We start from the raw sequence: 25,658 nt of genomic DNA, 5'->3' as shown, positions 1-25,658 counted from the left end.
GTGATGCGGACATGCGAATGTTCAGATAGTAATGTGAGAAGGTAAGGGTGGTACCTAAGTCCTTTCCAGATAATCATTGAAAGAACCATTAATTATCAATGCATTTAATCTCATATTGATGATGGGCATTTACCAACTTCACATCTTCGACAGTATCCAAATTAAATGAAGTCATTTTTTGCGACATTAAATATCTAAACTGTTGTGTTCTTACACTGGTAGATCTATTGACACTGAGGTGAGCAGAGAAGGAAGGAAACGTGAGGTATTCATATTTAAGAAATTTGAAACTTTCAATACATAATGACATGAGTATGCTGGGTCGGTTCATGTGTAACCTATCATTAATTGTTTAATTGCAGATTTTGGTCGATTTAGAACAATAACTTTGCGGTGAATTACTCGCATACGAACAGCTTTCATAGCGATATGGGTACTACTACGGAGGCAATAGCAACATCAGCTACTTCACTTACAGCAGCAGTCGGTAATGATGCAGAGAAATTGCAGTGGATTGTGTTAAACCAAGTTGTATGTGCTTCAATCTACTTCCTTATTCAAATTACTTTTGCTTTATGTAACACGATAGTAGTAACTAACTAATCGTTGTTTTTATATTATTGCGTCAACTGCATACAGGAAGGAGTACAAATGCGTGAAATGTTCTGGGATTTAAGTAAGGACGTTGACGTTGATGTCCTGGCATGCAGTGAGGCTGTCAAGATGTTGCGCACAATGACTGAGGTATCGATTAATTTGTAGATCCATTTAAACGTCCTGAAATAAATAGACATGTTTTTCATGAGATGTAGTGGATGTAATACACGAAATAAACTGCGTACGAATTGTAGGAGGAGAAGACACAGTGTTGTAAAGCATCCCTTTCTCTGCTTTCAAATAAAGACGATCCTCGATACATCCATTATGAAAGGATTTTATCTTCGATATTTATGATTGCCTGCAATGAAGGCGTCCTTCCTCTTTCGTCAGTTCCCTTCCTCTTTCGTTATTGAAATGTTTTTAAACAAACATTAGCGTAAAGTCTCATTTAGTCTGTTCAAATTTCCTTTATTTTAATAAGAATCAATTCCAAGTTTTATACAGTTTTTAATAAATCCTATAAAACTTTCTTATTAAATAAAGAGTGAAAAAATAGTTATACTTTGAGTGAGATGAGATCGCAACCATTGTTGTTTCTATATATTAATATGTTTTCAAAAATGTCTTTATCTTAACGTATTTTTCCAGTGATTGTTGTGAACTTCTCATTCTTTGCACCAATTTCTCCCTTACGACGCCAATGGATTCTCGCAAATTTGAGTATATGCAGAAAAACTTACACCTAATCGATTACAAAGGACTTCGGAATATACTGAAGTTACTTGTGGTTGAACGCATGCAGGAAGTGCCATCCACGATCACACACCATCACCGCCATATGCTCTTACCTGTAGAAAACGTTCGGTTTTCTCACTTCTTCGGAATGTTTCCTCATAACAGCTTTTCAAGTTAAATGATACCATCCGGCTAAATTCATATATTTTATGTGACATAATTATTTCAGCGTTCTCTCGAATGTGTGATACACTAAAATAACTTTTCAGATGTTACTAACTTTGATCGATCGGCAGCTAAACCTTCTTCCATGCATTTTCACGATTACTGAGTTACATCGTGTTTCCAATAATTCACGTGCCTTTCTTCTTCCAGTTCGTTCAGTTTTATCATTCTACGATAGTTTCAAGTATTATTTTCCTGCTTTCAAATTTAAATGAAGAGGAATCATGATGTACAAAGTCGATTCTAAAAAATGACCTCACTTATATATTAGCGAAAGTAGCAGTTAAAAACAAAATAATATTCATTTACAGAGGGTGGCAAAAAAATTTAATGATATGTTTATTTCCTTCCGTCCACTTACCGAAATGGTAACAATAATCGGTCGATCATGGCTTTATCCTATAGCTGCTCACATTTCTTTCCCAGTGAGTACGCCGTCTTGGAAACTTGAGGTCACAACTACTCGGTTGCATCAGCGAGCTCATCTTCCATACAAATCCGAACTTTTCGCTCCGCAGTCTTTTTTACTTTATACACTTCTTCGACAGCCTCGCGGAAAAGATACAATTTCCGTAAGTTAATAGTTTTATTTGACTTTTGAAGTTAACACACAAAACATATTTGAAGAGTTTGGGGAAAACATCTTTTTTTTTTCAATGACTGTTGATAAAATTTGTTTACTTAATAACTGAATTTAGAAATAGACTTGTAAAATTATTTTATCTAGAATTAGATGTTAATATATTATAGTATGTGATGCGACAAAACACGAGCTTAACCCCACAGCGGCTACAGTGTGATGAGTTGCTGCACATGATCATTCTCGAGGCTATGAGTGAAATGGAAAAGACCGACACGCGCCTTGACGACCCTGCAAACCAGTATCAGTGGATGAACATTACACAAACAGTTACATTCTCTTTACTTCATGGAAACGCTTCTTTTGCTCGCCTTCTCAAAATACTATACGAATCAGTAAGGATAGAATTTACATATAATATGTGCTCAAAAAACCTGATTCAGGTCGCGGTATACTTTAAATGCGATCTAATTCTCGACTGTCTCTTAAAATGGTCAGACTTCACCCTTTTCATATCTCACTGTAAATTCATTTTGATACACTGCAAAGCTTTTTTACCGATTAGAAAATTTCTTAGAACCATAGCTTTTTCGCTCGAAATTTTTAAATAACACAGGTTTCTATGCTTTTAAATAAGAGAAGAGGAGCTGTATGTTATTCGTTTTATTCCCCAGTGTAATATTATTTATTTATTTTATACAGCTTTCCGAAACAGTATATCGAAAAGGAAGAGATGAACTTATGTGGGTTATCTTACAATACGTTGCAGTTTATATCGATAGAGTATCAAATGAGGAAATGGTTCGCGTTGCCGAAATTTACAATTTACTTTACAGGTTTCCTGTATAATATTTCACCTAATTTATTTCAAGGACTTTTGTTTAGATACAGTTTTTATTGGTAGCATAAGCATACAGTTATGAAAGTTATGCCCATTTAATTTTATTTATTTAGCGATGAGCAGACATGGTCTGGTGCAGATACAGATCCATTGCTGTTTGTCCGGTTCCTAGTTCCGGCTGCGATCTGGATACATTTTTATAAGAAACTAGGCAACTCTCATACGGAGATACTTCCTAAACCCTCCGAATCTCTATGGCGACAAATACAGTTTTTACAAGAAAGGACTGCAGATTCAGACCCGAATATCCAGAATGTCGCTGATCATAATGCAGTTCTAGCTGCTGTTGCCAATGCTTGTGAGTATTAAATTAAATTCTGTTTACTTTTCAATATTACTTTATATTTGTTATTATAACAACAATTGTTGAGCAGTTATTGAGTTTTATGCTTCCTTAGTATTTTTAATATTTATTTTAACAAACATCATTCTATTATTATGTCACAGAACCATATCAGCTCTATTTCTATAGTATTGATAACAGATAATATAGCACACATTCTTTGTTAATCTATGTGATAAGGTTGCCATACATTTCGGCAGTTTAGGATGGTATTCGGATTAAAGAAATATTATCTAATGATTTTATACTGTCACAGAAAAGACATATTTAATTTGCAAGACTCTTATATTAAATAGTATGGAATAAGATAGTATCTAGTATGTATGGTTTTTTTTTTTTTTTTTTTTTGACGCTTGTATTTAGATGAAAAAGCCATTAAATTTCTTGTCAGTTTTTTAGACAGTAGCGACATGCCAAATTTCCAAAAACTAGTCCTAACAGCAGTGGATGTCTTTCTGGATGGATCTCCAGAAGAAATGAATACAGTTTGGCATCTTCCGTATGGGATCATCTCGTATTCGAAGAAGACACCTTTACCACTCTCGTTGATCGATTCGTTAACGTTCCATGCACGGAATCATTTATTTCAACTTTGTTTATTGAAACTTACAGCTATGCTTTCAATTCAGCAAGCACAAAAAGTGCCTAGTCCTGCAACAATCGGTTCATTACAACTTGATTCATTTGTTATTTTCATTCTTTTCTAGTTACATTTTATATGATGTATTCATTCTGCGTTTTACAATTTCATGTTCAGATACACTTGTACGTTTGGCAGTAACTACGGAGTTTGAATACGGCGTGAAGCAAGTACTGGCGTTACTGTCATCCACACTAGCTTCAGTAAACAAAAGCACCAATTTGGGACCGGCACAACAAGATCGCTCCCGTGATTTACTTTTTGTTCTTTGTGATATCCTCTCATATCGATTCATCAGTTATCCTTTTCCAGTAGGATCAAAGGTTTATTTTTTTATCTTATGTGTTTTGTTGGCTTTGAATTTGAATGTTTGATATTACCCTACTGCGCGCCATAAAAAAACTTGCAAACATTGGATTAATTTCATCTTGCAAATTATTTTTTTAAGATTAATTTGATGCTCTGGTGTTACACAGCACTTGGAAATAGTCAAGTGCAAATGAATATTGTATTGTGTTCGGCCCTGGAACAGGTTATGATGCGGTATTGGATGTGGAATTCTCCGCAAGAAATGTTCTATCTGAGCAATGCTTTCCTTGGTATGTTTCTTTACTATTTTATTGTGATTGCTGAAGCAACACTATTGAGGAATTTTGTATTTGATCAGATTTTTTTGCAACTATTTTAACGGAATAATGCGCATTTTTCAGCTTAAAAGTTTTTCCAATCTTCTAACTAATAAATCTTGTTCTCAAATATGGCCTTATTTTTTGCTCTAAATGTTTTAATTAGACTTTGAAAATAGTAAATTTAGGCAAACAAGGCAAGCTGGCTGTCATATTTAACACTGCTAATCCAGCATTTTGTGATCCACAGCATGGGAATGTTTCAGTTGAACAGCAATATACTAATTCACATATATCTCTCGAATTATTACGATGCTTGCTTCTTTCCATGTTCAGATCGCTCAAAATGACAGGCATTTATAATATTTTTATTTTGCTTAGCGCTATTTCATCATTAAAAGTACTCTCAAAAATAAAGTTTTAAGAACAGGCGGAAATTATTTCTGTTTTGCTATAATTTGTTATCTTTTAATCACTCTGCCCATCTTCACTAATTAATTTTTTCTTAATTAAGAGACCTTAACAATGTTTCTCACTTTTCTAAATATTATCAAACTTCCATTAGATATATTCAATTATAGGAATGGAAATGACCGCAGAAATGATGCAACGCTGCAATGTCAATTTCTGCTGGCCATTATCGATTAATCGGACATACAGCTCTCAACTCATTGGTTGCAATGTGGATGACGGTGCTGCAGATACAGTTATATATGATGAGCTGATGCATCGTGTTATTCAAGAAGTACATCAAGTACAAGGTTAAATTGTAATATTTTGACGAACATTTCCCAGTTATTCGTCACTACTTGTCGTTCTACTGCTGTTTAACTCTGGGGAATACTTTCGGGACATTTTCCTGCTATGATAATATATTTAACATAACTGTTTAAAGACCACAACCGATAGCACATATGAATATTCTCACTTCTCGCTTGAAGTTTATCGCTTGGAAGAATTTTTACTTTATAACTTGTGTTAATACTACTATATAGAATGTTAGTCTTTTCTACTACGTATCTGTTTGATATGTGAAGCACTGCTGCACATTTCGTAAGTTGAAGTGAAAAAGAAATTACCCAGGAAAAAATTTTTCCTAGTTCTTTTACTACAATAATTAAGACATTGAGCAAGAAAGTACCAATTGACATATGTGGGATTGTCAATCATTACAGAAAATTAGCGAGGAGATGTAATAAAATTGTTTTTTAACTAATCTCTTTTTTTGGGAATTGTACATTTTCAGAAATTATTTATGCGCAAGGCTTAGCTGCCGAGGAGCAGCTTCTGAAGTTTTTTTCGGGTGAGCGGAGACAAACAATTTTCTGTGTTGTATACAACATGTTATTTGAAACAAAGAAGATACATCCAGTAATTTATTCGTAAGTTAATTACTAAAGGTATATGCTATTAAGCTTCAACTGTAGTCGTTTTTAAACTTTCAACTTATCATTCTTTTTTTTCATACCAGTTTAGTCCCGTTATTGAATTGTTTGTTAACCAGAGTCTTTGTTCTCATGAAAACGTTGATTTTGGAAAGTTTTCCGGTTTGAAGGAGCTATTTAATTTAATCTTTTCTTTCCGCTGTGTTCCATAAATTTGCTCGCATTTACATCTTTTTTTCTGTAGTGTGCTAAGTTCAATGAACAATAAAGAACTCACAGCAACGATAAATAAATTCACAGATTATTTCATATTTATTTTCAAAAAGAACCTTCCTTCAGATGATCAGCAGTTTACAGCCGTAAGTTGCTTCTTAATAACCTTGTTTAAGTGGGAAGTTTAGGAATCTGTTTTACTTGCTTGTTTCTTTTGCATTTAAACACAGGTTTCTTAATTTTATGCTCAAACCAGTCTTTGTTAGCGTCTCACGGCACTGTGGTATTTTTTCTAAAAGTATATAGTATCATGCGAATTCACTATTTAGATTTTTTAAAAATTGTTTTGCAGTTTCACTGAATTTATGTTTTTAATATTCAGATGATTGGAATCTTAAATGACATGGCATTTAATTTACACCTAATTCCGCTCGATCGGCTGCTTATTTCTCTTGTTCTTCACCCGACCGATGATGGAGCCACCGAAATTGCTATGCTCATAATCCATTCTTTGGTATGCTTATTTTCCTCTTTGTTACTAGTTGGCTTCCCTTCGTAGAGCTTATTAAAAAGGTAGTTTGAGGCGAAAAGGAAAAAATTAGGTTGTAATAGAGGAACAGAGCTAGAAATTAGGAGAGCAAATTAAAGCAAGATAATAGGATATTATTATACTAGGTGTCAGTTGCAATGTTTGCAAAATTTTCAACTTTGAATTTTTACACTCAGTACAAATAAACTTACAACTTCTAATAGGAAGTATTCTTTTTGTGGAGTTTGAAGCACAAATTCTTATTGTTTTAGGTCGGCTCGTATCCCGATCTTCATAATCGAATTACGGCGTTGGTGCACATAATACCATCAAACAAAATTGGCAACAGTGGTGCTGCATTTTTTAATAAAATGTCAGAATATTATTCGGTGAGTGAAGTTTCATTACAAACTTCATATTTATGTTTTTACTGAATGGTTTTTTTTTAAGCAATTTCCGGAATTGTCATACAGAGAAATGGAAGCAAAAATGAGGAGGGAAATGCAAATTGAACTGGGTATGCGACCAATCGAGCAGTCAACTGTCAACCCCGAACTACATATGCCAATTTACTACGGTAATATTATGGAACGCATACTCCCGGTACGTAATAATCAGATATGTTTTACCCCTCCCCAAAAATTTCGGTATTATAGAAGAAAATTTGGCTATGATGTTAAAATTTAGGTGTTTTTTGCAAACGCTTATAACAATATAAAAAGTAGTTTAAGATTGTAGCAACCTAATTTTTTGCTCTTCATGTATAATTCCAATTGTTCGTGGAACAAATTGGTCTGATGTCTTATCATTTTTTTATTTTTCTTTCTTTTCGTTTTTTTGTCTTGCTTTCGTTTTCGACTTTTAATATCCTGTAAATTGTGAGAAGCGAAATTTTGGGATTTTTTTTTTGTCTTTTTGTTTGTTATTAACTTCTGCAATCCATATTTTCTCCCATTTGAAGTATGTTGATTTGTTCCTAGATTGTGGACATTATTTTACTCCGAGCGATAGAAACTGTAGTTGCTGATCAATTATTTACGACACTGCTGATGTGCTTCAAACCGTGTTACCGATATCATCGTAATTTTTCACATTCAAGCCCTATGGGAGAGAGATGGTTTCCTTCATCTTTCTGAGCTTATTATAGTTAAATAAGAAAGGTTTATCTATGGCTTTCAGGTTTATCTATGCAGTTAACTTTATTCGAAATGTGTTTCCCATGAATACGCAAAATATTTAACGGTAATTTGTATAGGTGAGTTTCAGAAGAGGATGTGGATTGAATAGAAAATACACATTGATAAAGTAATTCTTGTTACAGCACAGCCAGCAGCTTACATGTACAGTGTTTTGTATTGCTTGGATAAGACTATCTCACATACAGTTCGTGCTAGAGATTTCGTGTTGGAAATTTGCGGACAGTTGGAAGATAGGTACATGCTCAATTTTAGTGACGGGACTCACTTAAGTTTCTGTTAACTTTTGAAGTGATGCCATCTAAATTTCATTATGTGTTCAACATAACTGAGCGACACTTATCCTAAAATGGTCCAATTGAAGGTTGAAACCTTTGATCTAACGAGTTAAATGAAGATTTTTAAAAAAAATTAGAATTTGTCTGATTTCGAGAAGTTTTTAAGAGATGGTAAATATGCCCTTCTAACACCGTCATTTATTTCTGACAATCATCAACTGTCATTGCCGTCTCAGTTTTGTCAAGCATTGGTGGATCGCATCTTGCAAGCTTCCAACTATGCCCATCAGCCACCAGCTTTCGTTTACAAGGTCAGATTGATTGTGGTTTCGGTTCATAGTTTTTTTATTAAATAATTTGAAATCGTTCGATTAACAATTCATTTTATCAGTTAATATTCAGGATTGGAGATTCGCGGAGATGCCACCTGCAGGACAAGCCCTCACCGGAGCGTGCATCGAGCTGCTTGCATCTCCACATGCACCAGTTATTACGGCCCATGCACTCATCGATTTGGTCTTTATTCGGCCGTTGCATCAACCGTTCGTTTTTTTAATTATGTGTTCCGATTATTTATCACTCTTCCTTTATTTGGCATAGAATTAATGGTATTAGCTTCATGACATTACATTACATTTCTTGATATTATTATTTTGACGTCGCTAATATGTTATGCTCTAAAAGATGAGTTTCGGAATGAATTTGTGGTTTTATAGCTTTTTTTTTTTTTTTTCAGATATGCCACCATTAATGCAGTTGCTCTAATTTTAACGGCTCTACCAGTTTCTTTCCAGCAAGTTTTTTATGATCATATTGTATCCGTGCTCGATTCGGAAGCACTGCATGGTATAATTTTTTTTTTTTTTCTTCTACCTTTAAATAAAAAGGTTTGAATATAAAATTTCGATTTAGGTGATCCATCAGTTTGCTTTGGCAGTTTAGAAAGTGAATGCTTGTTGCTAACCGAGAACCAATTATTGACGAATCTTGCGCTCGGGCATGCCTATCTTCAACACTGCAATACAGTCCGTATTCGCTTTTTCCAATTGTTTTAAGTGAATTTAAAAAATCAGTTTTAAACAGAAATGAAAAATTTTTTTTAGAAATTTTTGGGAAGGGAAAGTGAAAAACATCTATGTTAAAACACTTTTTTCTTTGTTTATTTGATGATTGCTGAGCCTAGAAATTCCTTGTTACTTTCACTTATGCTAATGAATTAAATTTCAATAAGTTGATGTTTCAGAGTTCACTAGCAGCTTTACCTGAATTTGTACGTGATCAGCTTGCACCAAAATTAGTCACGGAAGCGCAACTGATATTTGTGCTTCGTCTCGTTGTGCCCATTTTACAGCGATTTTATGATGCCAAAGAGAGAAGCAAGCAAATACAGGATGTATGTCCTTGTTCTATTTAATACTGTTTGAGTTTACATATTTGTTGTGGTTAATAAGGAAAGGTTATGCTTAATGGGAACTTTTTTATAGGACAAAAGATTGTTTCCGTAATTGAACTAAAATTTTAAGACAAACTGACAGTAATCAGCTAAAAAAAAATATAACTAATGAATCTGAAAATGTCTTATGTTCATGTATTAATAGTTTTTTTTTTCTGTTTCTAAAAAATTATTTAATTGAAGACAAAATTCGAGGAAAAAAAGTGATTTTAGCTTGCTGTAGATGTTTACAAGATGACGGTAAAAGTAAACGAACGAGTAGGCCTACTAAAATATGAAGATTCAATCTGCGATTTTTTATACCATATGAAATATATGTACGTTGGTGATTTCGTCAAGAATGAAGCAGAACAAGCAATACAGCGATTGTCACCATCTATGCGAAATAAATTAAAATATATTTCACACACGCAAATGAATACCGCCATTGATCTGCCCCATAAACTTGCTCCTGGACCTTCCAGTCTTTTCTAAAATTTGTTATTTAACAGATCTCCTAATTTGTTACATAATGTTTTGTTGGTGTTATTAAATGTTGTACAGCGTCTAATAAAAAGTAATTAACAAGTCTTTGGCTTACTTTTTATATTCCATAACTGTCTTCGGTTTGCCATAGCTGTCTTTGATTCGCTTTTAAGTACTGTGGTTTCTTAATGGATTTAACAAAGTATATATTGGTGCAAATTTGTTTCGATGCATATTTCTGCTTTTAATGATTCTTATAATTTCTCTGTTGCTTATTTTCAGCGTCTTTTTTTTTTCATAAAAGATATATTGAAGTATTTAAGATTTAGATGTTGTGAGACGGGACGTATGGATGGAGCATGGTGCTGCAAGTCATACTGTTCAGTTCTCTCAAACAATGAAACTAATACGAGGAGTAGTTTTATTTTTGGTTGTATAGGTCTGTAGAATATTCATGGATTATTCCCATTTATTATTGATACCGGATTATACACTACTAGTGCAAAATGCCATTCCATTTTTCATCTAGATGTTAACATTATAGAGTTCTTGGTACTGGGGAAATATGTCATGGAAAGATGCAGAGAAGGTACTGATGAGTCAGTTACCAGGAACCTATCTCGTTCGAGATTCTGCTAGTGATCGCTATATTTTCACAATATCATATCGTACAAAACATTCTGTTCATCATACGCGTCTTGCACAACATGGTGGAAATTTTTGTCTTGGTGGTAATTTAATTCTCTAATATAATTCAGTGAAATATATAGCATTAAATCGGATTCTTGATTATTGTTTATTATTACTATTATTGCTATTTATTATTATTAATTACTATTATGATTATTAATTATTATTATTTATTATTATTGTTAATTATTATTATTATTATTAATTATTATCATTGTTTATTATCATTAATTATTATTATTGTTGTTAATTATTATCATCGTTTATTATCATTTTTATTAATTATTATTCATTATTATTATTATGCTTGGGGAATTAATTTGGCTGTGCAATCAACTGAATTCAAATGAACAGTTTTATCCGTTAAAGCTGCTGTTTCTACATGTTCGGTGTTTAGCTGCGCTACTAAGTAACAATGTGTTGCACTGGATTTCGTAGAACTTTGAGTATCTTAGTAAATAGTCTGCACAAATTAGTAGAATCACTATGGCTCTAAGTTCTCTCCTCATTTTGGTTTGGGGAAAAAGCAGCTTTCCAGCTTCGGAAGAAATTAAATTTTGGGAGGGAGGAGTTCGAGTTAATTGAAAAGCATGTAATGACATGTTCAGTTTTAATCTGTAAAATCTTTTTTATTGTTACCTCAGAGGGCAATCTCCCGTCCCCTCCCCCTGCTTTTCTGGACATAGCCAGGACTTTGAGTATTCTTTCAGACACTGCCATATTTTGAAATTAGGAATTGCATATTTCAGGACCAAATTCACTGGTGAAAGCGAATTCATTAGTTTCGTTCATCGAAAATTCGTTGCAGAGCTGTTGCAAAAGGAGAATTTGCATGTTGATGCATCCAAAAAGTGATAGCACAGGAATCGAGACCCTTGAACTAAATCACTTACTACGTCGACATGAACTTCTGCCATCTTTGAAATATTTGTGTAGAGTGGTCATACGTAACTGTGTTGAGAAAGAACTGCTTGCATCTTTACCTTTGCCATCAAATATGATTTGCTATTTAGAAGATCCAAAATATTTTGTCCCTCCTTGTCTGTATCAGTGAGTTTTAGAATTCCTTAATTAGGGACTTTGGATTCAAAATTCATTCCTTTATGAAGTTTAACTCCATGTTTTTTTTTTTTCTGCTTTCTGTTTTTTCTGCATTTCTGACATCTCATCATTAGAATATAATTGGATATGTTGTAACGATTAGAATATATAATTGCATTTGTTAGAATTTGTATATATAATGGCATAATGTTCATTTTAATTTTTGTTCTTGCGAATAATCAAGCTTTGATTATGAAGTGAACTTTCCTATGCTTCATTTTCAAAATTGGGAAGTTAAAGGGATTCCAGTAAAGCGTTAGGCTTGTTAAGTATATGAAGCACTCTGGTGAAATGAATTCAAGAGCATGTCAAATTGTAAAGCCGTTAAGATAACACTAGGAGATCTTAAAAAATCTGATTATATGTTTTTTGTGGTTCTTGTGAATGAAAAAAAGTGCAATTTCGGAATTTTTTTTCGATATTGATATATGTTTTTCGTACGTCATACAATTTATATTTCTGATTTTTTGTTTTGAAGATATGGTAAATTTTATCCAGTTATGTCAGTAGTTCCTATGCATATTTAAAGATTAAAGTTATATTAATAAAAGAAGTAGTAGTGACAGTTTTCACCTACCACTATTGTTTAACTTCTGTCAAATTATAGGATTCTGAACTGCTTCGTTCCAATTTAATGCACGTAATTTCTTTGCGGTGCTTAATTCGTATGTAATAGGCTTTGTGTGAAGTTTGTGATTGAATCTTGATATCAAGAACAATGAGTTTTTGTTAGTAGTTTATTACACCTCTCAGGTTCATCATATAAGGGAATGCTTGAGGCGTATGCAGTATTGAGACATCTGAGGCGTTATTCCACCATATTTGCTATGAGTTCGGGTGCGTTACCTGCCGCCATTTCAGTTATCCGAGTTTCTGGTTGGTTCATTCAATCTTCTGGAATTTCTTACATAGCTTAGAATCTTTACTTGTGGTATCTTGTCTAATAGCACACCCTTCTCTTTTTGTAAAAAATTTCTGTAAAATAGGAAAAGAAAGTCGGCGGTGCTTGGAAGAGCTCACGGGTCGGGAAAAAATTCTGCCTAGGGAATTGTTCTATGCGAATATTCGACGAGATGGAGAACTTATTGATCGAGGCATGGCGGTGTTTTTGCCGGGTTGTTTTTTTTTTTCGGAAATATCGTATTTTATTAGAGAGTCATGTTAGCCGTTTTATTTTTCAGCCGAAAACGTTTCTTCGCAATAAATTTTTTGCTGGTCTACTTTCTGCATTCGCTTTGTTTAGTTTTCTTACTAATTCTTTGCTTTAAAACTGAACATAACTAAAGTAATAAACATAGTTGCTATAAACATGAATAGTTCATGACTGTATCCATGGTAAAAATTTCTTAAAAAAATTAATGATAGAAATTATGAATCATGATTTTAAAAACTCTTTTAAATAAGCCAAATTAACATTAGGTCAATAATTTATATCGTTAGGCCCGAAAACATCAACAGGGGAAGATGTGGCTGAATTCTATGTGCACGGCAGTCGAGCAGTTGTTGATTGTTTATTGGAAGCGCTTGCTCAGTTTGACAATGTGCAGCCAGCAAAGGCTGGAGAATTTACGAAAAGGTAAGACAAAATGTTTGACCTTTTTAACCTTTTTTAATTTGGTTCTTCAAATCTGTGAACGTACTGCAAATTTTCCTTTTTAAATGTATGTTTCTTAAATGTGTATACTCTATATTTCTGAATTTCAAGTTCAATTTTTTAGGGCATTTTTCAATGGAAAGATGACATTGCATGAAGTACAGTCACTTGCGTATCTTTTGGCTGCACGAACACAGCGTCAAAGGCGCCTAGCTTTACATAGGAACACTTTAGGCAAGTGAGTTATACATATTCAGAATTGCTAATGGTAATGGCTGTGTAACGATAACATTATTTCGTATAAATAGTGCTACTGTTACCATCTCTTACAGATGAAGCATTGGGAAATATAAGAAAGCAAATTATTGAAGTACGAGCTTCTGTGGAAGCATCCATTGATTTCGGAGATGATGTTGAGTTCCAGTGGGAAGACATTCGTGTTGCAATGAGTTCAATAATTAGTGAGCTGAGCTGCATTCAAGAACAAATGAAGCGAGGAGCGTTGATTAATGAAGGTTTAAGGATCGTTATTCTAGGACAAACAAATGTTGGAAAAAGCAGCTTATTCAATCATATGGGTAATTTTTGACTTTCCACAAGATTCACTTAATAAGAAATTTACTTTTGTGTGCATGAATAAAATATTTGTAGCAAACCGAGACATGGCTATAGTGTCCAACATTGAGGGAACTACTCGTGATTCATTGGAAATAACAGTTCAGCTTTCTTCTGTCCCTGTGACCATTATTGATACCGCAGGAATTCGTGAAATTCCTTTGGATTCTCTTGAAGCAGAAGGCATCCAGAGGACATTGAGAAGGTTGCTCATTCCCCGTCTGATTAACTCAGGCTTTATAAAAAGAAATCATGAAAGAAACTTCATCCAATTTTTTTCCTTTGCTGTTAGTTCAAAATAGTGAGACAATATTAAACCTTAAAACATTATTTCTTTTTTTTTTTTAAAGCATTATTTCATATTATTTTATAGAGTCTGCTACTTCTCTTTCTGTTGTATGTTAAAACTACTAGAACTCTAATTAAAAAAACTGTGGAACCAATATGTTAAAGTACGATTTCATATTAATTAGAACATAAATTGAAGTATGTAAATAATCTATAAAGAGAAGTTTGATTTTATAATTCCATAATTTTGTTGTGATCGAGTATGTTAGATATTACATAAAGTCCATAAAATAGATATTTATAGAGCGGTGGAGGCCGATATTATAATCGTAGTATTAGATAGTAGCATATGCAAGGATTTCGAAAGAGATGTGCGCTCAGTGCTTTCTTGGTGTAATCTCAAAAAAGATACACCTGTTTTTGTTGCCCTGAATAAGTGCGATTTACGCAGTGTTCCGAATAATATACTTCTTCCGTGGCCAGCTATTAGCATATCATGCATTTCTGGTGAAGGGATCAGTTCATTGGTTAGTCTATAACTTGTCACAATGTTATTCAAGATTTGAGAAGTATATTGTAATAAATAAATTTAATAGATATAACCAGAAAGCACTAGTGATGACAATATGTTTATCTTTCCGTTTAATTGTTTTTGTTCGTTTTAATTTTTTCAGCTTAAAATTATTTGTGATTATATCGATGAGCTGTGTCCAATTTCCGATAATAGCGCTCTTGTTAGTAGTCAGATTCATCGGTTACTGGTAAAAGAAGCCATCTCTGTGCTTACAAAGGTATTTTATTTAATTTTTTTGATCACTTTAAAAAAAAAAAAAAAACATCACAAAATAGTCATTTTTCTTTGTGATCTTAACATTTCTTAAATGAAGTAACACACTCCTTTTTGATAACTTGTGGTTGGGGAAATTTATCACTATAAGTTTCATCGCAGTTTAGATTTAAAACTCGTACCAGCTTTTTATTTTAACTATTCAAGGCACTGAAAGCAAAGGATGTTGCCATTACAGCAGAACTGTTACGCGACGTTTCGGATTGCATTAGCGAGATGTCAGGTATAGTTGTGAATGAACAAATTCTTGACGAAATATTTTCTTCATTTTGTATTGGGAAATGAAATAATATCTTTTTACATAATTGTGACTATGCTAAACTGACGATACCTGTTTTGTGTTCTGCAAAGTTTATTTCTTTTTTTGTATTGAGTGATTATTACTTTACTTTTATTTAACAAGTTAGCATAATTTTTTGTATTTCTATAATGTTGCATTTAATATTTCATATCAGTTATCTGCCAAAAGTATACGTTGTTTTTAAAAAATCTTATAAAATATTACAAAGAATATCAAAGGAGTTTTTTCTATAGCTTAAAACTACTGGAAGCCAACTTCGATGGAATATGCAGAAACCTTTATTCAAATAATAGAAATCTAAAAGCAAATCTGTAAAATGCACATTATATATTGTGGAAATGTGAATGTGCAGTACTCCAAGGGTAGGTTGTTAGTTATTTTTCTGTGAATATACATAAACCAGAAGCAGGAACTTTAGTTGTAAAACTTCTGATCAAAGAAAAAGATGTAAGTGACTAATAAATGTGAGAATAAATATGGTAGGATCAAGACAATTTAGGAAATGAATTCAAACGAAATTTGATAATGGTAAGCTACTTATAGCTTTTTACAACTCTTGAATGGCTTCCTATGCGATGTACCTCGCGCGTTGTCGCCTTCATTACTTTACTAATTTCGTTCATTTCACACAATATCTGTTCGCACATATCTTTCGAATTAGGCTGCAACTGATCACTGCTCATCATTCTTTGAATAGATCTTATTTATTTTCGCAAATCATGATTTTCCATTTTCCAGCACTTGGAAATTCTCCTACTTAAATTCCGAAAATACTCTTATCCAAAGAAAAAAAACGCTGGAGAAAAACAAAATTTAAAACTCACCAGTTTATTCAGTCGTTCATGAGCTCTTTGCAACAAAATTCTTGCATCGGTAAGTGCTGTTTGCAAACGATCATTTTCTAATTGAAGTGCTTCCATCTAAACATTTTCGGATTACATATCTGATAAACAATTTCGAAGAAATTAAACAAACTATGAGAAAGAAACAAATGGGAAAAGGAGTGGAGCACAGATACTCATCTATCAGTACAGTTAGCGAAGTGATCATGAATGGTATGTTTGAAAAATAATTATCTTCCGTTCAAGGAAAGAAAATCACCGGAGCAAAATTTTCTTTAGTTTTCTCAAAATGTCGCGAATGTTCGTGCAGATAATCAATTTGAAATTGTAATAATCTCATGTTCGACAGCACTTCCAATATTTCTGCATTATGCTGAAATGTTCTTGAATAAGTTTTTAATAAGATATAAGCTCTCTAGTGAGAAAAAACTTCTTTTGGCTAAAAATAATAGCATGTGGAAATAAAACTCTTACTAGTTTATTTGAAATGGCACTAAGCTTCTCAATAATTTGGTCGGCTTCATTGAAAAGTGTTCGCAGATCAACTGATAGCAGCTCTAAAAAATTTTGATCCATTACAATTCTCGCATTAATTTGTGTAAAATTTATTTTAATGGCTCTTACCTTTTTGTGACCCGTCTACAGGAATGAAACAGTTCGTGCTCAATTCCTCATTACTTGATCTTGAATTTCCACTTTTAGTCCTAGAAAATATCAAGCGCTATAATTTTCTTACAGAATCATAAGGTTTGCAAACATCTTGTTCGACCTATGTGGATTCCTCATCTCTTAATGACTTCTGTACGGATTAGTCTTGTCATCATAAAAATGATACAGATTACAACCTATAGAAAGAGGTTTGGCACTTCGATTAAAGTGTTCCACACCAAATACTAACTCATATAACTGAATGATCTCGAAAAAAAAAAAACTGTAGAAATTAATTACTGTTGAGAATTTTGTTGTTCTTCAGAAATAATCGACTGTAGCTTGACTTTGCCCAAGACTATCCTATTTCGTAGTTCACTGAATCCATCTGACAAGCAATTCAAAATCCGGGCATAAGTGTGATAAAGATGATCTAGATCAGCCTGTTTATATGAAATCCTAAATATTTTTGCTGTATATCCAAGATAATATTATTTATCATTATTTAAATATTACAATTCAATTCAGAATCACAACTGCTAAATCTCCGATTCAGTTTAATTAAATTCGAATGCTAGTCCTTCGAAAAAGCTGTGATATGAACCGCCTCTTTATCCCAAATAACATTACTTCCTGCTCTTTAATTGCAAAATACTATAATTTCAGCAACTGAAAAACAACTCGATGCCGTAAAAACAATAAAGTCCTTTACTGAAAGTCCTTAGAGAAAAAATGTTTACATGGTGGTAACAACAGTCTCGCCATTCCATCGGGCTGCAAGTGTATACATTCGTTTCGTGAATGAAGCAAGTGTTTTTGCCTTATCCGTCAATTCAACAAAATCGTGCGAAGACATAACAGTCATAGTACTAACAGTCTGGAATAATAAAACTTGTCAGTAGCCAAATTCACTAATACTTACTTTATTAAACATTGCTAAAAGATGTTACTTAAAAATCTCGACCATTTACTCACCATTGTATATCGCTCCGAATGCTGCCTCTCGGAAAGAGAACTATGATTTGGTTTCGAAATCAGTTCTTCGTATTTTGTTTCCATATTCACTAACATATTCGTTAATCTTTCATTCTATAAAACAAAAAAAAAATAATAATAATAACGAAAAGATCGCTGGTGAAATAAAAACCATGTGTTGAAAATAACGTTTACATTTTCCTTGACATAACTATTTTCAGATTTTAAACGTTGTAAATCTCTTTCCATCATTTTAATCGACTCCTTTTCTATTTGTATTTTTTGCTGAAGAGTGAATAACTTTTGCTTGTCTCCATTACGCTCTGCCTGAAATAAAAGTGATTTTTGCAAGAATTTGGTAACACATGCTGCTACTCTCTCAAACCTTTTGGAGATTTTTTCAAATGTAACGAACAAAAACGCACCTTATAATTAAAAAAAAAAATAACTACAAGTGGTTTATTACTAAGAAGAGTAAGCATTCGGACACAAAGAAATGCCAGTGAACTAATTTACGATTTTTTGGACAATTTCACAGCAACAGCACCACTATCAATGATGAAAGAACAAAAAATATGTTGGTTATCATAAAACTGATGAATTATTGTCTTACTTCAAGATAAGCATTTTGGTCAGACAATCCACGACATTTTAAACTGATGGCATTACGACTTCTTTCACATAGATCCAATTTCTGTTGAAGATTAGCCATTTGACTTTTTAAATCAGCAATATAATTACTGACTTTAGTTAATTCCTCAAAATCTGCTGCGATTTGAGATAGCTGCAAAAAAAAAAAAAAAACACTGACAGATTTTTTCACTCAACATTTAACTATAAACAACCTTAATGGTATTTGTTATAACGGTTCCTAATCACTGACTTGAGTTAATGCAGCTATTTCCATATTTTCCACAACTGGTTTGTCAACTTGTTTCTGAACAATTCCCAAATTTTCTCTTAAAGTACCAATCAGTTCGCACATTTTGTTCTCTAAAGCAATAATCTCCTGTAATGTAAACATATTCTTTTTTCAAAAATAATATATTCTACAGATAACAGAATAAAAATGAGAAACATACATTTCTGTAATGAGCTAGTTCATTGTTACGTGACGACAATTGGTCGTTATAACTTTCAACATCAATTAGAAGTTTCTGAAAGATGTGAGATAATATGCAAGTTTAACTTCATAATATTTCTCCTTTTTTTCCTCCTACAAATCCTGAGTTCAAATTTTCTATATCGAACGCTATTTTGTCAGAAAAGATATAGCCAAATGATACAAAACTGACAATTTTTTAGACAAATTAATATACAATTTAGTTCAAACAAAGGATAATAATGCTTCTAAAATTGTAAAAAAATTTTGACTTTTAGAGTGGACTATGGAGAAGAAACGATGATGCTTAGTGAACAAAGAATATATATTCTGTTCACTGCTTATTAGGACCCAAGAGTACATATGGCTTAAAATTAAGCAATTAAGAAATTACTTCGATTGATTCATCCTTTACTTTCAGATTGTTAGTAATTTCCTTAACTTGAACTTCCAATTCGTGACACTTCTTATTCATTTGATCTTTTAGCTGCTTCACTTCGAATTCCCTCTCCGCAGCGAAAACTTCTTTCGCCTTAACTGTTTGCTGAAGTTCCTCGACTTTTCTACAGAGCTCATCATACTGCTGATTCTTATGTTTAAGTTGTATTTCCATATCTTTCACCGATGAAATCATTTCACTTTTTTTTTCTGCCATATTTTTCTTCAATTCATTCAGCTCATCGATCAATTTTTCCTTTGATTCTTCCAAATCGGCAACATGCGCTTGAAGCTTTTCATTAAGTTTAGTGGATTCATTTACTTTCATTTTTTCGTTTGCTAAGTCGACATTTAATTGTCTACAAGCTCTCTGAGCCCGTGAAAGAGCTGATGCATCCTGTAACAGATGTTACATTTATTCAGTTACAAAGATATATTATTACAATAGCTGGAAATCAGTTAAGACATTAAAAAAGAAACCTGATTTTCATTATATGGTACCGATGATACACCGAACGAACAATTCAGTAATGATTGTTGCAAATGAGCAGACAAATCTCCGATGCCTTCCTCTGCGGCTAAAAAATGAACACATACGATACTGAAATTAATGAAAGTCATAATTAAAATTGAACTGAATCTACAATGGTATTGATTTTTATTGCCAAACAACTTCGTATAATGATGACTTTTGACTTTTTTTTCACTTTATTAAACCTATGTGCATTTTGAAATACCTTCAACGTCACGACTAATATCAATAGCTGTTGCCAGAGAGTGATCAAGATCGATACGAAGTGCTTCTATCTTAGCCAGCAGTTCTCTACCTTGATCGCCTGAGCCCAGTTCATCAAGAAGAGTCTAAAAAAATCATGTTAAAAATTACCAAACGATGTAGTGCTAGTAAAAAAATAAACAAATAAATAAATAAGAACAATTCTGCCACTAAATCATTAAACATAGAGCAATACTATAAAAGATCATATAATATTATGTTCTAATACTATACTTAGACTCAGAGAAACGATAGAAATTAATTAATTAAGTTCTTAGTCTAACTATCTACATAAATTACTGGCTATAATATTCATAGTTCAACTAACCTGCAAAAAGTTAGCCGTACCTCGCAATTTCTCAAAGAGACGAGTGCAAGAAGACTGCAAAACCGAAAGTTTTTTCTTAATTTCACCAAGATCTTCTGTCAGTGTCAAAGATTTGCTCAAAAGATCAGCTGTTGATGTTATGTTCAACTGAAAACTTCAATATGTTTGGACAACAAACTACTGAGAAATCAACTGCTTCAAAAAATGTATAGGAACATTGTCAACGCTTATTACCATCTCAGAAGCCCTCATATTTCGTGGAGTATCATCTAACTCCTCTTTCGAACATCTCCTTCCAGAATTACTTACAGCATCGAATAATGCAAGTTTTTCTCTCAGTTCTTCTTCATTTGAAATATCAGGAATAGTTTTATTTTGCGCTAGAAATACTGCCAATTTTTCGTTCTGAAAAAAACCGTTCAAAATCATATTATCTTTATTAGTGAACATATGAATCTGTTTTTTCTTAATCTGTATTCAAGCAAATAATTTATTTTTCTATTTATCTTTTTCAATCACAGTTTTCAAATCAGGCCTCAGCAAATGAATTGGTTAAACTCTTGATAGCTTATAATTTGAAGTCAAATATATCTTCGAATCTTTATTCGAGTACTAAAGTTTAATATTTCCTAATAAATGCAGCTTCGCACTTCGCGTTCACAATGCTTCGTATTCCATTCAGAGCTTTCATCTTCAGTGGATGCCGTTTCGCTAGATTCAATTTCTGCTGTTAAATCGATATTTATAGCACCCCATTCAATCACTTTCTTTCGAATAGCATCATTCTCGACAGTGAACTGTAAATATTCATGTGATGTTCTTCACTGCAACTTAACAAAGTTGTGCAGAGCAGATACACTGAAAAGTGCAAAATAGAAAATTGGCAAGAATATTGTTTCAACTACTTCCGTGTTGTGACACAGAAATAGGGATGCAGTAATAGAAATAAACGAACCTCATTAATTTGGTGTAGTATTGCTTGAGCATAGGGATTCAAATTCGGAACATCATGACGCAGTGACGACAAATTGCTCGCTTCCTTAATAATCATACATAATATTTTGAAGTTTGGTTTAAAAATTTTTCTTGAACAAACTCACGATTTTCGAAGTGGAAGATGCTTGAGGATCAACTGATTTCAATTTCTTTAGCAATATACGAATAGTGCGGTCTCGTTTATTCAACGCAATTTCATTGATAGCATGAGCTTTAGCCAGTTGCTCTTCAGAGATCTAGAAAAACTATATTGAACAATATTTCTTTAAGGAATGAAGATAATCAAGGAGCTTATTCTCAGGTCTGCATAATATTCATAATAATATTGAAGACGCATCATTTGGAAAACATATATCACTTTTATAATATATAAACCTAACAATTACAACAACCGGTTCAATTCGCTTCGAGGGAAACTCAAAAACCAGAATTAAGACAAACAATATAGGAGGAGGAAGAGCGAATGAAACTCTATTTCTACAGTTAACTATTTGAAATTGACAAAGAAGGATTAAACCTGTTTCTGATATTCTACTTCCTGTCTAGCTTCGGTCACAACCTGCTGAAGCTTTGTCATTTCAGTTTTCAATGTCTCACAGCGCGTTTTCTCTTTTGTGTAATTAATATTCTGCTTCGCCAAATTATCTTGAGCAAGCTTCAGCTGTTCTTGTAATTGAATTATGTTTTGTTCCATTTTCATTCGAAACTTCTTCTCATCGACATTTTGCTGAAGGACTGCTGAACGCAGTCTCTCGATTTCCCTGCGCAAATTTGGAATGATTAATCAATCTCAAATGGGATTCCCCTTCTAAATGATAGAACGATTTAAACAAAAGAATTGAAATGGATCAAAATATACAGCAACTTTATTGACAAGACAATAAGGCTACTTTAGTTTTGAACTTACATGCCTCTTTCCGATATTAGCGAGATAGTGCTCAAAGAACTGTCGCCTTGGCTTTCATTGCAATCATCACGTTCACCGTGTTTTTCAAGTAACTGCTGGCGTGCCTAAAAATGAAGAAATTAAACTGAAAGAATCAATAATACATTCCTGAAGCACAACCAAATTCCATCAAAAAAGCGTGTAGCATTACGATTTCAACAATTTCTGGAAAAAAGGCCATGGCAGAACCTTTTTCAATTCGGATGTAAGTTCATTCATATTCATAAGCAGCCTTTCGCGCTCCTTTTCCCAATCATTTCTTTCACTTAAGGTTTGCGATTTTCCTTCATCGAGTTTTTTGTTTCGTAACTGACATATCTGTTTCAGTTCTGCTTGCCGGATTTTTTCATTATCCAGTCCCTTCAGCATCATCAGGTACTGGAAAAAAGGATATTGAAATACCAACGAAAAAAATTTCTGGAGAGAATTTTCTGTATTTTATGAGGCCTGAATGTCAAATATATTGAAAAAAATCAATGTTTAGGAATGAGATAATATCAACAGATTTGGATAAGTTATCTTCTTCGTCTTTGTCTATTTCTTTTGAACATTCAACAAATAAATTAAGAAAGAGTGGAAAATCAAAATAATTTACTTCTTCACTGAAATCCTTTCCTTGACTGTCTAATATTGGTAGTAATTTTCTTTTCAACAAAAGCAGTTGTGACTTTGAGTCGAATATTTCCTCCCTGAGCTGTTTGTTTTCCTCCTTAGTTTCGGCAATATTTAGATAAGTATGGTGTTGCGGAGATGATAACGTGTCTAAATTTTCAGTAAATAAAGCAGTATTTAAGAATAGTTATGGTCAAAACCAGAAATTTATTAACAATTCCATTTTGATGAACACAAAGAAAACATAATCATAAATCACCTTTACTGAAAGCTGCTGCCGAGACAGGTGTTGCATCTGACAAAACACTTCTGAAAAATCTTCTGTTGTAAATTTGGAACAACTAATACCTAAAACAAATTCCAGGCAATGTACATAACCTTGTGCGTTTAACTGTACTGGGAGTTAGCGTGTTACTTCGATGATCTGACAGCGCCCGCTCTTTCTGGAAAATGTCGATCTGAAAGACTAAATCTCATCAGAAAAACACAATCGAAGTTTCAACTTGATGTGTAGAAAATACCCGTGTCGGTTTATGAGTAGTGAGAAGGAATTTCGCTTCTTCCGTTAATGAATCTTGCGTGGCATCCCGACCATTTTGATCGGTGATCTCGAAGTTAAGCTCCATGTCATTATCCCTTCCGATATTTCCAGATGCCATACTGAATTAATATCATTAAATCCCTCATTTATAACTCACGATTTCGTTCCGGCTACATCCTCGTTCATAAAAACCGTCAATAATCCTTTGAAAAGGCTTACAATTGTAAATGAATAAAATAGCCTATTATTGGTAATATCCCCATATTGGTAACCATCAGAACTGGCAAAAGTTTGTGTGCAAAAAATTGAGTGACAACGACAAACTGTATAGAGTGTTGATCACCAACTTACACTAATTTTTGATGCGTTCTTGTTAGGGAATATATTGTTAAATTTGATGATGAATGAGCAGAACTCAGTCCAAATACGGTTGAGTTTAGACGACAGTGCTAAATGACATTAAACATTAAGAGAGAAGAATTTGCGGTAAGGTCATGCAAAAAAGCAAAAAATCTTCCTCTATTCCGATCTACCGATCAATCGCTATTGCTTGCCATAAGCAGTTTTTGTTGACTAATTCTGAATTTTGAATTGGAACAAGTTAGTGAATTCAAACTGGGCAGTTCCATCACCTTTGTGGAAATACAAAACACTGTAAATCGTTATTTACCCCGCATGAACTCCTTCAGTACTTTTCATAATCTACTGACGCGGATAGTCTTACGTCACTAAGTTGACGCCAAGCAACCGACATTTAAAAATCTTTTTTAGCGCCCTGTATTTGAAATGGAGTAGCGTAAAGCAGCGCAAAAGCAGTCCTGCGTAAGTACGCATTTTACTTAGCAATTTTACTGTTGGGAAGTTGTGGACCAGTCGAGAGTGCACGTTTGTATTCTTCGTTCCAAGTATTCGTGAAAGTCTGAATTTTGAATACGAAATCAATCGTTCTCTATTGTCGTTCTGTCAAAGTGCTGCATTATGTGTCCCGTATGTCCCGTGCTAGTGGCCGTTTAGTGACTCATTATTCCTTCCTATATTCCACCTCCACCTTAATTTCGTTTCCACTTCACATCGTAATGGTCGTGGCACTCTCCGATTCCAAACTTCTTCGTTTGTAAATCTCAATTCCGGATATAAAATCAGGTTATGTTGAAGGTTGTGATTTGCACTTCCTCACGGAAACTGGATCATCATTTCTTATTAGCAGCTATAACAACTGCCATCGATTTACTTGCTGTGTGTATCATCTATGCAAAATACTGCTCTCATTATCGGCAAAGTACCGAAGCGGACTCGCTCGAGTTCTTTTTGAGAATGTTTTATCACTTAATGGATAACGTCATATCACCAGCTTTTCATGAGTTCATATTCAAAGAATGATTGGACAGGTCTCCTGAACAAGTGACCAGTGAATGAGTACCTGGGTGGACAGGACGCGACACGCAGAATGTTGTGACTTAGTGATGCAGTTGTGGTGTACTATATTACTAGTGCATTAATGTTTACTTTATGGGGTGATGTGGTGACGAGAGAGAGAGCAGCGCATGCGACGACATCTTCCCTAGACATTGCAGCAACACCTAGCTCACAACCGCTCAATGCAGTGGATCGAGCGAGCAGTGTTTCTGTGTGCTGTGTCTCTGTTTTCACACCTTTTACGAAGGTTGTTTATCTATATGCAGCATTTGGACTGATTGCTGGACTATTATGAGGATGCACTGGACAGTCGTGTCTGTCGTCATCTGTCACCTACTTCCTATTGAGGATGTTTCACTAGACCGCGTTAAGGAAATGGATATTCAGTGACTGGAAACATAGAAATCCGTACTGACATATCATAAAAGTGTTTT

The 25,658-nt window shown here is 33.6% G+C and overlaps 3 protein-coding genes across 6 annotated transcripts; 2 read left to right on the top strand and 1 right to left on the bottom strand.

Annotated features, from left to right (window-relative positions):
* Positions 1-429: 429 nt before the first annotated feature.
* Bma-sur-2 (Uncharacterized protein) lies at positions 430-12,161 on the top strand (the record flags this gene model as incomplete). Of its 3 annotated transcripts, XM_043080626.1 has the most annotated exons (31): positions 430-531; positions 640-744; positions 852-985; positions 1,249-1,459; positions 1,605-1,709; positions 1,872-2,132; positions 2,311-2,535; positions 2,843-2,976; positions 3,095-3,339; positions 3,784-4,047; positions 4,142-4,347; positions 4,473-4,623; positions 4,839-5,003; positions 5,232-5,411; positions 5,897-6,032; positions 6,280-6,394; positions 6,631-6,762; positions 7,050-7,166; positions 7,228-7,380; positions 7,758-7,857; positions 8,099-8,210; positions 8,418-8,562; positions 8,654-8,793; positions 8,988-9,097; positions 9,164-9,276; positions 9,495-9,644; positions 9,918-10,167; positions 10,493-10,584; positions 10,714-10,900; positions 11,609-11,909; positions 12,086-12,161. In XM_043080626.1, the coding sequence occupies 31 exons, from the start codon at positions 430-432 to the stop codon at positions 12,159-12,161; spliced, it is 4,917 nt and encodes a 1,638-aa protein (XP_042936560.1). The 3 variants fall into 3 exon arrangements, with proteins under 3 accessions (XP_042936560.1, XP_042936559.1, XP_001901424.2); XM_043080625.1 differs by lacking the exon at positions 4,839-5,003 and having other exon boundaries at positions 2,311-2,469; XM_001901389.2 differs by lacking the exons at positions 4,839-5,003; positions 12,086-12,161 and having other exon boundaries at positions 11,609-11,913.
* A 569-nt stretch (positions 12,162-12,730) lies between these two features.
* On the top strand, positions 12,731-15,843 carry Bma-mtcu-1 (Uncharacterized protein; the record flags this gene model as incomplete). Of its 2 annotated transcripts, XM_043080623.1 has the most annotated exons (10): positions 12,731-12,836; positions 12,947-13,075; positions 13,401-13,536; positions 13,679-13,752; positions 13,887-14,132; positions 14,206-14,374; positions 14,762-14,984; positions 15,132-15,248; positions 15,452-15,527; positions 15,839-15,843. In XM_043080623.1, the coding sequence occupies 10 exons, from the start codon at positions 12,731-12,733 to the stop codon at positions 15,841-15,843; spliced, it is 1,281 nt and encodes a 426-aa protein (XP_042936557.1). The 2 variants fall into 2 exon arrangements, with proteins under 2 accessions (XP_042936557.1, XP_042936558.1); XM_043080624.1 differs by lacking the exon at positions 15,839-15,843 and having other exon boundaries at positions 15,452-15,589.
* Positions 15,844-16,138: 295 nt separating this feature from the next.
* Bm12950 (Uncharacterized protein) lies at positions 16,139-23,926 on the bottom strand (the record flags this gene model as incomplete). The annotated part of the gene is made up of 27 exons (XM_001901387.2): positions 16,139-16,267; positions 16,430-16,525; positions 16,707-16,820; positions 16,922-17,004; positions 17,072-17,151; positions 17,396-17,554; positions 17,836-17,972; positions 18,071-18,184; positions 18,266-18,397; positions 18,684-18,854; positions 18,954-19,079; positions 19,153-19,227; positions 19,567-20,007; positions 20,091-20,188; positions 20,348-20,471; positions 20,714-20,860; positions 20,948-21,118; positions 21,364-21,510; positions 21,669-21,752; positions 21,814-21,945; positions 22,227-22,470; positions 22,617-22,720; positions 22,845-23,033; positions 23,251-23,417; positions 23,527-23,576; positions 23,646-23,725; positions 23,789-23,926. The coding sequence occupies 27 exons, from the start codon at positions 23,924-23,926 to the stop codon at positions 16,139-16,141; spliced, it is 3,732 nt and encodes a 1,243-aa protein (XP_001901422.2).
* Positions 23,927-25,658: the final 1,732 nt, after the last annotated feature.

Source organism: Brugia malayi, assembly GCF_000002995.4.
Source record: "Brugia malayi strain FR3 genome assembly, contig: Bm_v4_Chr3_scaffold_001, whole genome shotgun sequence".
NCBI classification, from domain to species: Eukaryota; Metazoa; Nematoda; class Chromadorea; order Rhabditida; family Onchocercidae; genus Brugia; species Brugia malayi.
The sequence above is the reverse complement of the archived record's forward strand: the minus strand, read 5'-3'. Positions and strand labels throughout refer to the sequence as shown.